This window comes from Pelodiscus sinensis, chromosome 6 (assembly GCF_052426305.1).
Source record: "Pelodiscus sinensis isolate ZL-2025 chromosome 6, ASM5242630v1, whole genome shotgun sequence".
In the NCBI taxonomy this organism is placed as follows: Eukaryota; Metazoa; Chordata; order Testudines; family Trionychidae; genus Pelodiscus; species Pelodiscus sinensis.
In genome coordinates, this window is record NC_143057.1 from 109003907 (window position 1) to 109017595 (window position 13689).

Below are 13689 nucleotides of genomic sequence, written 5' to 3' on the forward strand. Positions count from 1 at the left end.
TCCCGACAAACAACTTGGGAAATACAACTAGAGGGAGCTACTATAATTTGGGTGGATAACTGGTTGCAAAACTATTCCCAGAGAGTTGTTTTCTATGGCTATACCTTGATGTGAGAATGATGATAGGTCAAGGGGGCTCATTGGTGAGCCTGTAAGTGACTTAGGTGTCCAAATCGTGCCTTGTGTTTTTTCCCCACAGAAGTGACAGGTGAAGACGTAGTGGTTGGTTGAACTGTTGTGCCCTTTCTTTCCTCCTTTGTCACTTCCCTCAGTCAAACTGGAAGGGCATATCTAGCGGGGTACACAGGGACCAGAGCTTGGGCTGGTTCTGTTCAGTATCTTCATCCATGGTTTAGAGAGTACACTTACAAAGTCAGCACACAATACCAAGCTGGGAGACTTGTAAGTGCTTTGGAGAATGGGATTAAAATTCAAAGTGATCTGGAGAAACTGGGGATGGGGTCTGACATAAAGAGGATGAAATTCAATAAAGACAAATGCAAAGTATTCCACTTAGGAAGGAACAATCAGTTGCACACATATGAAATGGGAAATGACTGCCCAGGAAGGAGCCTATGGAAAGAAATCTAGGGGTCATATTGGATCACAAGTTAAATGAGAGTCAGTTGTGTGCTACTGTTGGAAAAAAAGTCTAACATCATTTTGGGATGTATAAACAGGAATTTTGTAAAGAAGACATGAAAAGTAATTCTTACACTCTACTCCTTGCAGATTAGGCCTCAGCCAGATACTGTGTCCAGTTCTGGGTGAAACATTCCAGGAAAGATATGGACAAATTGGAGAAAGTCCAGAGGAGAACAACAAAAATTATTTAAGATCTAGAAAACATGACCTAAGAGGGAAGATTGAAAAAAAATGGGTTTGTTTAGTCTGAAGAGAAGACAGAGGGGGACATGATAACAGTTTTCCAATACATAAAAGTTTGTTACAGGGAGAAGGGACATAATCTGTTCTCCTAATCTCTGAGGATGGGACAAGAAGCAAAAGGCATAAGTTGCAGCAAGGTTGGTTTAGGTTGGACATTTCTTGTCAGGGTAATTAAGCACTGGAATAAATTGACTAGGGAAGGTATGGAAGCGCCATCTTTGGCGGTTTTTAAGAGCAGTTTAGAAAAATACCTGTCAAGGATGGTCTAGATCAGGAGTTTTCAAACTTGGGGTTGTGGCTTGTAAGGGTAGGCTGCTAGCTGGCTGAAAGATGCTTTGTTTAAACATGACCGCCCAGCCTGCACCACATCCCGTAGCTCCCATTGGCCAGCAGCTCAGTGGTGCAGTAGTTATGCTAATGTGGATGCAAATATAGCTACACAACTACCTGATCATTTTCTTACACTGCACTTCGTTGCAAATCTGAACCTCAGTCCCTCTGATATGTTGTCATGACAGGAATTAAGCTGAGCTGCCAGGGTTACATTTCCAAAAATGTCCTGGTTTTGTGCCTGAGCAACTGACATCCATGCTGTTATTTGCACATAAAATTTACATCCAATAAGTACCAGATTTTTAAAGGTATTTAGACACCTGAAGATTCAGATTGATGGCTAGTGGGATTTTCAAAAGAAAGTAGGTCGCTAAGTCCCATTGATTTCAATAGGAGTTAGGCACTTACTAGCATTTGCTAAAGCACCTTCTCAGGTTAGGTGCCTATCTGCATCTTCAGAAGCCAAACTTCAAAACTGCTAGACTTAAATCCCACTTGTTCATGGAAACTGAATGCAAATTTCCCTTGTAGGTGACCATTCTGTGATCAGTGAGCAAAAGCAGTATGGTAAAAAACTGCATGCACAAAGGGGACTGGTTTGAAGCCCCTTTCAATAATCAGCCCTGAAGCCCGTTGACTTCATAGGTGTAATGTTAAAAATATTCATAGCATTTCTAAAATTTCAATGCAAGGAGACTTATCTGGCATAGTTCCCATGACACTCTACAAAAATGTCCTAATCGTTTAATCCACAAATTGTCCAAGATGAAAATGTTTGTCTCAGTCCTTTGAGAATGCCTGTAACTTTTACACAGAATTCTAGGGCTAGGGCAAAATGCTGCAAGGCAAACTACTTTAATCTTTTACCAGGGTTTTACAGTCTGTTACTTCTCCTTTCTCAACAGAAACCCAGTTGTTTCCTATAGGCATTTTTTGAAAGAGACATCCTATTATCTTGTTATTGAGGGAGGATTTCTTACTCTGTTCCTCTCCTTTCATGCAGAAAGAAATACAGAATAACTATTGAGAGACGAAATCAACAGGAAGAATGTAATATGGGCAAGCATCGGCAGTTACGTGAAGACTCCATTAGATCTCATTTTTCTGCTGCATAAAAAAGAAAAAAAATTCCATTATTTCCGAGAAAAAAAACTTTAGGGAAACGGACAAAACCAAAGACATTAGTGTAAAAGAAGAGGCTCTTGAAGAACTCATTCTTTAAGCAGTAGAGTAATTTTGTCTTAATTTCTTTCAGAAACTCAGGAATGATTTGCTGATCACATCATGCCATATGGCCTTTCATCTTGTGGGGGGGAAAAAGACAGTTTCACATTGTAGGACATTCTTAGTGTTTTGTGAAGGTATTTTCTAAGACATTTTTTGAGGACAGCAGTTTTGTGCTTAGGGCTGGGGATGCTTCTTCCTGACCCCTTCTTTTAAACTTCTAGTGCCTCCTTCCTTAGCTACATCATAAGCAAGGATATCAAAATATCCTTTTTTAAGTGCTGCTTTGCCATTAAAATAAAAAATGTCTTTATTGTGGGCGTGGTCCTGCATTGCTGAAACCAATGGACCACTTTGCCATGGATCTCAGTGGGTGCACGATTAGAACCCTAGAGTTTAATCTCAGGAGGGAGTTGGCACTCGTAATGTAAATAACCATTGAGAAAGTGAAGAGAGTGGAAACACTCAAAGTCATTTTTTCATTGTACGTACAGTATCAAAATCAATACAGGAAATACAGAGACTGCATCTCTTCTCACTTATATGGGTGTAAATCAAGATTAGCTCCATTGTAATCAGTGGAGGTTAACTAGTATGAAACATAAGCAAGGGGAGGTCAGAAGAGCTCTAGAGTGGAATGGATTTTTCTTCAGCCTTATATATGCTTTTATATTATAACAAAACATCCCAGGAGAATCATCATCCTTTTCTCTCTCCCCACATCATCGCCTCTTAGAAAGGCTAGTGTACAGTACCTAAAGGACTGGCTTCTGCTCTCATTGAAGTCAATGGCAGAAGTCCCCCTGATTTCAGTGAGAGCAAGGTATGACCCTAGACTCTGTAAATATTAATGATATGAGTGTTTGTACAGTAACGGTAATTCAAAAGATTGTTTTGTATAAAAATGACATTCCATGCTAACATTTTATTTGTAGGTATTTTTATCTGGTATTTTTCTATTAGAAAGTGTCTATTTTTGCTTTGGTAAGATTAAAAGTCAAGGTGAGACGGTTTGAAGAAATATTTTTACAAGAGTGAATAATGTGCACAGGAAGTCATCGATGTAAATAAAAGTTATTTTGGTTTATGAATATTAACTAGATTTTTCTCCCTCATGCCTGCCTTCTTTCCCAATATGTGCAGAATGCAAATAATTAATTAGCTAAAGTAAAATACAATTGATAATTTAATTGTAAAGTTGCCAAAAATTAGTTATTTTGCCAATTTATTCCCAAATCCTGTCAATACTTAACTTTACACACATTCAAGTCAATAAGACTGGCGGTTTACATGGGTGAAGTAAAGCATCTTCAGAATTAGGGTTTTAAGATGCTGCTGTGAGATCTGATCCAGATCCTGCTGTCATTGATATCTCTGGTAATTATATAATTAATTTTAACAGTGACTTCAGTTGGACCAGGACTAGGGCACTTTCAAAAAAAGGCGTTATTCCCCATAAAATGAGGTTTTCCATGATAATAAAAACTGCCACATTCTTTTGATTTACTTTCGAAAGAACGTGGCAGCAGGCTAGACGCAGGGGAAATTTTTTTGAAAAAAGGTTACTTTTTTCGAAAAAACCCTGTAGGCTAGACACACCCTTGTATGTATATGAACAATGATGTTAGCTTAATTTATGTGTTAATTACTAATAAATGAACTCCATAAAGTAGGATAGTAAAAGAACTCCAAAAGAGTGGGCTAATACAGTATTAGCTTCTTTTTTAAAAAAAACTGGTACATTACTTATGTTATATTTCTCAGGAACACAGTAAATTGATAACTTGACCTTTGATAGCAAATGACAAAGTATTTTGGCAGCATTCTGGCATTATGGTTGTTTCACAGCAGAGTTTTAGCAATGGGAATAAGTACATAATTTTTTGGGGAGGAGGTAGCAGTTAAAGATAGTGGGGAAAGATCTGCCCTCAGATATGTGCCTAACTCCCATTGTCTATCTGGATATCTGAAGGCAGAGTTTATAACTAACTACAGGAGCTTTTGTTTAAATTAACCATTTCACATGAGAAAATTGAAATATTTGCACTTTGCACATCTCTGCTTATAGAAATATTAGGCAGAAAGGAGTTTAAATGGTATGTGGTCTTTATATTTTTAGACCACATATATCTTTAAAATAGGCAATGAGAATGATCTTGTCGACCATATACAGGTCAAATTTCTGTTGAAGTCAATGGAAATATTTCCCATGAAAGATTTCAGGACTGGACCATTTGAAGGGCTTAACAAGTAGTGTGATTGGCTATGGTGATGTTCTCTCTTTGGAATCACAAGAAACTTATGCACTTCTTTTTGTCCTTGATTCAGTCTTATATATAGCATATTTAAAAGTTTCAGAGGGGTAGCTGTGTTAGTCTATAACTTAAAAAAACCCCAAATGAGTAGTCCTTTAGCACCATAGAGATTAAGATTTTGCCCAAGAAAGCTCATGACACTATATATTTGTTAGTCTCCAAGGTGCTATAGGACTACTTGTTTTTGTTTTTTTTAAATCTAGCATACATGTGAAATAGACACCATCCTTTTATATTTTACCCATCTGAGTTAAAGGGAAGGTTCTGGTATATTACAAGGATATTGATGGTTTTTCACCAGGAAAATAATACTGCCATGACTAGGAGACTTTCTTGGATTAGTGTTTAATTATAAATAACTGCATAGATTTTTTAAAAACCTAGAATTGCTTCTTTCAGAATGCACATTTCAAAATGCCTCTGACTGGTGTATACCACATTTAGACCCTAGAAAAGTGACTTTTAAGAGGTGCTGGACTAGAGTTCATTCAACAATTCTCATTAACCACTAATGTTAATATTCTGCATCGATGGCAAAATACTCTGAAGAATCTGACACTGTTGAAATTTCTATGTTAAGCTACAACCCATCAAATACCGTGCATGGATTCATTAGGTGCTGAAACTTCAGAAGGTTAAAGATTCTGACTGTGTGTAAATGGTCGTTAGTGTTTTTGTTGTGTGAATGTTCCTACTAGACACTTGAGCAAGCAGAGGAAATGTACCTATTAGGGCATTTTAAAATATCTTGTTTTAATTGTTATTTTCTTAATCTAAGCTGATATGCACAAGGAATAACTGCACAATTCTCACACACCAAAGTCTGTGACCACAGGTTTTACAAACATTAGGCCAGATAATCAGCTGACATTTATTGGCACAGTTACATTGACTTCAGTAAACTTACACTGATATGTACCAGCCGAGGATCTGGTTAATTTCTTTGACACCTTATTCCCTATGAACCACTTGCATGGGTGTTTTTCCACATTGATATAGGAGGCACCATTAAAAGCAAATGTGACAGTTACCACAGAGTAGTACACAAGATCATTAAAGCTTTTTTTTTAAATTTAGTACATACTTGGGATGAGTGTTGGGTAATGATTGGCAAGTGTTAATGACTTCTAATGTAGTAAAAGCTTCCAGGTGGAAAGGTGTGTTGGGAAGAAAGAGTAAATTAATACCTGCACATTGAGTTTAGGGAAAAAGGAGAAAGATACTCAGGGACTGATTGTACTCCCATTGATGTGCTACTGACTTCAATGCGAGCAGGATCAAGCTCTTGCTTTCTACGCAGGATGTGGGCAATATTATTTTATACTTAAACTCAGAGGTCCAGCCCAAGGCCTTTTCACCAATTAAATTCCACTTAAGACCTTAAAAATATGGCTTCAATTAAATTTAGGCGACCCATAGGATTTGGGCTGACCCTCTACTAGTGGTGAATCTTGCCACTTAAGTGAAGTGCTTACTTAAATAAGAGTGTTTGGGGCCCATCTAAAAGTATAGAAAGCTGAATACTGAGAGGAAGGTGATGGGATGAATTTGCTGTGTTCCTTGTGCCTAGTAGGCAATTATCACAAAACCAAGAGGACTCAGGATAGAGACTGTGGTAGTTATCTTTGTCCCCTTTTTTGGGGTGATACTATTCATTATCAATGTAAAAATACTGGACAACACAGAAATGTAGTATCAGTCTAGTAGAAAATAAATGGAAAGCTGCACAGTATATTGTACTGATGTAAGTAGAACTATATGCATATAATGTGATTTTATTTATTGTTTTTTGTAAAGGAGAACATGTATTCATGACTGTGGATATAACCTCTGTTTTATTTGTGTAATGTATTTCTTTCTTTTACAAGTTGGCCATTTAAAATATCTACATTCATCAATGCCCACTGATTTTAATTATGTACATTTTCTTGTAAACATGTCAAGGAGGCAAGAATGTCACATATCCAAATTATAACAAAATGTTCCCATTAAAGAAATAGAAATCTGATAGTGCACGTTTTCCTTCTCTGTTCTCTAAACCTGTTGATTTTATTCTTAGTCTCTAAAGTTGGAGCCATCAGAGTGTAGTGTGAATGATAAAAAGAGTCTTCTGATTTTAACATGTCGAATGAAACTTTATAATAATGACTAGGAGATATCAAAGGTGAAGTATTAAATAAATTCAGTAATTCATTTTAATTGCTTCAGGAGAAAGATAACTGTTTCAAAGTCCAAAAAAGTCTTTGATAAACACATAAAATAAATTTAAAATATTGGATACATTTCTTGGATTCTCCAATGAGATATAAAATACAGACTCAATTATTTAAATCAATTGGCTATTAGACCTCTTACATGAAAAATTTTGCAGTCAGGCAAAACTTGCATTGAAGATTTTTTTCCCCCAAGAATGCACTCCAGGATATGTATCAAATCTCTGACACTGGGACAGAGTAATTCAGTCACTATTTCTGGGACTTCAAAATACTGTTATCGGGACATCCTGTCACTCCTGGTCTACCTTCTTAACAACATACACAGTGGTGTGGAAACATTTTGGCTACATCTAGACTACATCCCTTGCTCGTAAAAGGGATGTAAATTAGACGTATCGCAATTGCTAATGAAGTGGGGATTTAAATCTCCCCCGCTCCATTAGCATAAAAATGGCTGCCGCTTTTTTTTGGCATGGAGCTTTGTCGGAGAAAAGCGTCAGTCTAGACGCTGATCTTTCGAAAAATAAAGCCTTTTCCAAAAGATTCCTTATCACTCATGAAATAAGGGATAAGGGATCTTTCGGAAAAGGCTTTATTTTTCGAAAGATCAGCGTCTAGACTGGCGCTTTTCTCCAACAAAGCTCCATGCGGAAAAAAAGCGGCAGCCATTTTTTGCTAATGAAGCGGGGGAAATTTAAATCCCCGCTTCATTAGCAATTGCGATATGTCTAATTTACATCCCTTTTCCGAAAAAGGGGATGTAGTCTAGACGTAGCCACCCAGATTTTTTAAACCTGTCCGTGGTTTCTAACCCTTTTATCATTTTTGTTATCTTTCCAATTTATTTACGTCTTTCTTAATGTGACACCCAAAATTGTACATAGTACTCCAGCTTAGTCTACTCAGTGCCAAGTGGAGTAGAACACTCCAAAATATTAGCCTTTTTTGTAACTATCACATTGTTGACTCATTCAATATGTGATCCACTGTAGTATGTTATCATGTGGATTATTTTCATCTACTCTTACTAGGAAGATAAAATAAACCTGATTTGGGTATTCTGAATTTTCCCAGATGTTGCTGCCTTCTCTCTGAACTCTGTTCTTCCACCCTTGAGGGAAAATGAAAAGCTACACTGTAATCTTGCAGCCTTCAACTATGCCTGGGCCACCATTGACGATTTGACCTTAAATAATATGTACTGTCAAGAATATGCTGTTAAACGATCATGTCCAGCTAGAACATAGCGTACCTAACATAACAACCATACACTATCAACAAGACAATGGAAAGAGGAGGCAAAGACATCTTCACATACCTCAAGAGCCACTGAAATCAAATGAAATCTTTCATTGAAAATACGCTGTATATTTATTTTATTATCTTTAGCACTGCAGGCCTATGAACAACCAGCCAAAAAAGGTACATGGCAGTCAAAAACTGTAAAAGCACTTACTGTGCTGTGCTTTTACAGTTCCCTCTCTGTAAATGCAAAAAGTGCTGCACAAAACATTAACCTACACAATGGTCAGCGCCGCCCCAGAGAATTTTGTAACATTCCTATAGAATGCCAGCTCAGTTATCCTTACATGGGGCTAAAGATTTGCATGATCATACTGGGATGTCGAATGTTAAAAGATTCTGTGTTCAGCTAAGAGGAGAGGAGGGAGCAGAGTTGAGGTAGAGGTTGTGGCAGGCTTGTTCATGTGTGTGGGGATGCTTTTGTTTCTGTGCATTTCAAAGGTTGTAACCCTAGGTCTCTGGCAGTAGGACATTTCCCAATATGTCCTTCATCCGGATGCAGAAAATAGTGTATTGTCTGGCCAGAGAATCCATTCAAAGGAAGAGAATAGGAGCAAAGCATCCCAAATCTACAACTTCCATAGTACCATAGCTTCATTCTGAATTGAATTATTTCAGTTTTCTATTGAAATATTTCTCTGAAAAGTCAACATTTTCTTTAGGAAAAAAATCCTTATTTTTCTGACCAATTCTATTTTTAAGCATGCAACTCTAACAGTGTAATTAAGAGAACCTAGTTGTAGGATACAGTTCTGCCTTCAAAACACAGGCACTGAAGAAGCAGAAAACCCCCCTGGAAATTTTACTTCCCTGGTAAACTCAAAGGAGAATATCTTATAACTAAGGGCCCAGTTCTGCCTACTTTCTGATGAGTAGTAATTTACTCTACAAGGAGATTATTTGCATAACATGGTCCTCATGCAAAGCCCATGAAAGTTAATGGAAAATTTCATTTGTGGTCAGTAGCTCTTTGATCAAGCCCTATGTTATTTCTTAGTGTGAAGAATAGGAACAAATTCAGGCCCTGTTTTTAAACTGTACTATGCTCTGACAGGAAATCATATCAGCTCATCTGAGAGTATTGCACAATAAAAATTCTGAATGGTATTATAGACTGGAATAATTACTGTTCTTTGCTTTAGTGCCAAAGAAAGGATAAAATGAGAGAAATAAATATTTTTGCAAAATACTTTCCAAACAATGAACATTAAATCATTTTTTCAGGAATGTGCATAGTTAAAGGGACACAAAAGAAAGCTGTACAAATTTTCTAATTTCAGAATAACTCCATTTAATTTTTACATTCCCACTGTATTCTACAAACTCTCTCTTCCTAAAGTAAATAACTGTTAATATGTATTTAAGTCTACACTCATGTGTGATTTAACACAGGGGATAAAAACATCCAGGTAGAATCAGAGGTATCTTTGTTATGGGAAGATGTCAGTTCCCAAATGTTCACTGTACTATGCAGATGTGTGTACCTAGGACAGGTTTAAAGCTCAAAATCCATCTCTGCTGGGATTTACAGCAACTTATAAATCCATGAGGAATTTTTCAGCAAAGTTTCATATCTTATTCACTTATGAGAGCAGATTTGTTTTAATGTTCTTTAAAAGGGGATGTTTTAAACTACTGCCTGTTTTTCACCATTTAAATTATGGTAGTTTCCTACATTTAGAGTGATATTTTAGCTACTTTGTTAGATTAGAAAGGTTCATTCAGGTCTCTGTGAGGAATTCCCATGACTTTTGTGTTCTTCTGACATGAAAAACTAGAGACACAGAAACCATTGTATTCACTTCAGGTTCTCCCTGAGATTTGTTGCTGAACTTAGTTTTCACCCTCTAGACAGACACTTGTGTCAGCACTTTAAGTGACTGAGATAAAGATCTTGAATCCTTAGTTATCACTTATCTGATTTCCACATTAAAGTACTCCTGAACATCTAAAAACATTCCCAGTTTTCTGAAAATAATACTGGTTTTATTTAATTGGAAATTGCATAGGAATCCACAATGCAATAAAATAAACAATTTTTAGCTCAATATATAATTTCAGATTTTGTCACATGTGAGTAGGGTTGCCAGATGGTTTCAACAAAAATACCGGACACACTTGACATTACATTACAATCTACATTACATCTTACTTAGAAAATACCGGACATTTATATTTTCTCATTTATATTTTCTCGATTTGTTTCCCGAACAGAAAGCTCAAATACTGGACTGTCCGGTTCAAAACCGGCCACCTGGCAACCCTACATGTCAGAACAAACAGTAAACCTTTGGTGATTTCAGAGCCTCTGTAGCCCAATGGACTACTTGGGGTTAGATACCTATGTAAGCATCTTTAATCCCGCTCCCACCTCATGTTCCAATTCTGCTATTAGGGCCTTTTCTTTTACCTCCTTAGTAATCTTCTCTTTCTGTTATTAAAATCACAGACAATGCTTTGTCAAAACATCTTCCACTTTCCGAATACCAGAAACATACTGAACATGATTTCATCCTTCATACCAAGCTTTCCCCCCAACATCCTTCTGAAATGTCCAAGAATGTGGTAGATGTAGTTACAGTGAGGAGGTAAATGATATAGCTAGACCCAGTTTTGCAGAAACTGTGCTTGTCATGAGAAAGCAGCCAACACCCCGCCTGGCAATCCCAGACTATGAAATGGCCCCAGGGCTGTGACAGCTGAGAATGATTTGGAATAAGTATGAGGTGCTCTAAATTACCCTAGGGCTGCAGATGATATCTTTCCAATCAACCTCAGGATTAGGGAAGATTAAGATGTCCTAATAACATGATTGCACTCATCTCTAGTACCCCTGAAAAACTGGTCCAATGGGACTAAGCATGAAATTTAGGCTTTTCAGGATTGAGCCCTGAATAACTCAGATAGTATTTTGCTAAATCAGGCTTCGGATAAACTATTTAGCTGTTGTCACTTCACCATTTTAAAGGGATTTATACCACTTCTTGGCCATGGTGCACAAATGTGTGCAGAACAGATGGTGTGATGACATTGTTTTATCAATACATAATCTGATGCTGGGCAATTTGTGACCAGCAACCAAAATTCCAGTAAGTTATATTGTTTCCCCCGCTTTGTAATAATTGATTACAAATTAATCAAAAATATGTTAACCATCTCCTAATATTAGTTTGAGTTAACTGCTTCCTGAATGTATGAAAAAAAGTGACAAATGTTTACAAGCAGTTATTCCTTAAGGCTTAGGAAACTATCTCCATGCAGCATTTTGAATTATAAATTTGTTTGTGAGAGGACTTTGCAAGATGCTGTTGACAGACTAGGAAATACCCCGAGCTCACTATGAAATAAACATGTTAAAGAATGAAAAAGGCAGAAGCTCTTTGAAAAAAAAAACCCACAAGTATATTGCATCATCCTGATCTATACTGCAAGGAGGGAAATATATCCAAATATGTTTTCCCATAGGGCTCGAGAGAACACAAACATGAACTCATGAAACCCAGATGTAGTTAAACCACACAGAAGCCAGAGTATGTTGTCATTGTGATAAATGATTTCCTATCATTCTCAGTTAGTCTCAAGGCTTCCCAAAGAGAATTGTTTAACTCTGAATTGATATAAAATAAAGCTAACCTACTGTGCAGCATTTGGTACTTTTGTTACTCAAAAAGATAGGAGAGTAAAAAAAAAGAACTATCACATTGTTATCTAACAGGAATACTTTTAAATTTCATCTCCCGGGTGGTTTAACCTCCCCCCAAACTCAGAACTGGATACTAGGCTCACCTATTCAGAAGTAAGTCTGGAGCAAGTTAATAGAGTTATGCAAAGGTGGCATGCATTCATAATCAGGTCCGTTTTCCTTATCTATTTAATCACCATCTGTCTACGAACAAGAATAATAAAGGCATTTAACAGTCACAAACATCTGGCAGCATGCCACCAAACCACTTTATGCACATAAATAATCCCAATGAAGTCAAAATTAAGAATAAGCACACACCTAAAATATTTGCTGGTTTGGGGCCTAAATGCAAAAGGGACTTGGTACGTCAGGAAGTGACAAGAACTCATGAAAACACTGAATATCAACAATCTTAGGTTTTATACCATTGACAGAGAAATCATAACGTGCCCCACAAAATTGTGTTCCTTCCCTTTCCTGTAGCAGTTCTGGAATGTTGCTTTTTTTGGTATGTAGTGGTGTTCCTTGTTTTGGACAGCACATTCTGACAAGGGAAGCTTGTTAATTGCTTTTCCTCTCTCCCATGGGTGAGGCAACCTTATTTTATCAGTTAGGTTCCAAATTCCAACTTTAAAACTTTAGTTTGAAACTTTAAAATTCTTTAAAATTAACTGGCTCTTGATTTTTAAAAATCATGAGGAAAATCTGCTAACTGATGTTTCTGACCACTGATCTTCCATGTCAAAGAAATACTAAGTAAACATGCCAGAGGTCACTTTAAGCAGTACAAAGCAGAAGTAACTTCATTAAAGTCAGTTGGGTTACGCTGGCAATGTGAAACAAGATCCCCTGTGTTTTGTGTATGGATGTCTGGTTCTACCAATAAGGGAACTCAGTAATTGTGAAGCTAAGGTAAAACATTCCTGAAAGCAACATGGAAATAACGTCGCCTTTTTTTTTCTAATCTAAAGGATAAAGAAATTGTGCAGGTCTTTCTATGACTAGTTAGGAATTAATCTTATTCCAAAGAAGGGTGTGTTCCGCTATTGAGGGCTGTATTGCTTCCATTATGTTCAATCAGAAATACATGCATTTACCAAGAAGGCAATAAACTGAGAAATGAATAGTTTGTTTGCTATGGCTTTCGCTCATTAAATGTATTAGGAACACAGGAATTGTCATAATGAATGAAACGAATAGTCCATCTAACCCACAACTCCAAGTTCTACAATGGCTATATATTTTACAGACTGCTGTAAAAACTTCCATACAGGGCAATGATAGAATATCCTACTGTAACAGTCCAGGTCAGTGGAGGTGGCGGGGGGACTGACGCCCTACAGTGACTAGGATAAATGGGAATTTCCGGTTCCTGGGTCAGGACAGGGCAACAAACAGGCAAACAGTTATAAAGTTCAGTAGCCACAGCCCTAGTTCAGGGCGGTGCAACGAACAGACAAATAGTTATAAGCTCAGGCCTGACTATAGGCTGAGCAGCAGTTTGTGGAGCTACATCTGAGTCCGGGCATTGAAGTACAGAGGCAGTTCCTACGGTTTAACACTCAGGCCAGTTCACAGACCAGACCAGAGGAAAGCAAGGAGCAGTTTTACTGTGGTCTGGACTTCATCATCAGATCAGCTCCTACCTTTAACAAACTCATCCTTCTAAGAGACTTTAGCAGTAGAGCTGGAAGAGACAGCAGTGGCGGGAGAGGGGGGATAGGAT

At 37.3% G+C, this 13689-nt stretch overlaps 1 protein-coding gene across 3 annotated transcripts in view; it reads left to right on the forward strand.

The window, feature by feature from the left end:
• NPR3 (natriuretic peptide receptor 3) overlaps positions 1–6768 on the forward strand; it is a 68831-nt gene extending 62063 nt beyond the window's left edge. For all 3 annotated transcript variants that reach the window (XM_025181393.3, XM_025181394.3, XM_006116523.5), the window contains one exon: positions 2225–6768. In XM_025181393.3, coding sequence (XP_025037178.1) covers positions 2225–2336 — 112 coding nt within the window. In that variant the 3' untranslated portion in view covers positions 2337–6768. The remainder of the gene's footprint in view (positions 1–2224) is intronic.
• The last annotated feature ends 6921 nt before the right edge of the window (positions 6769–13689 follow it).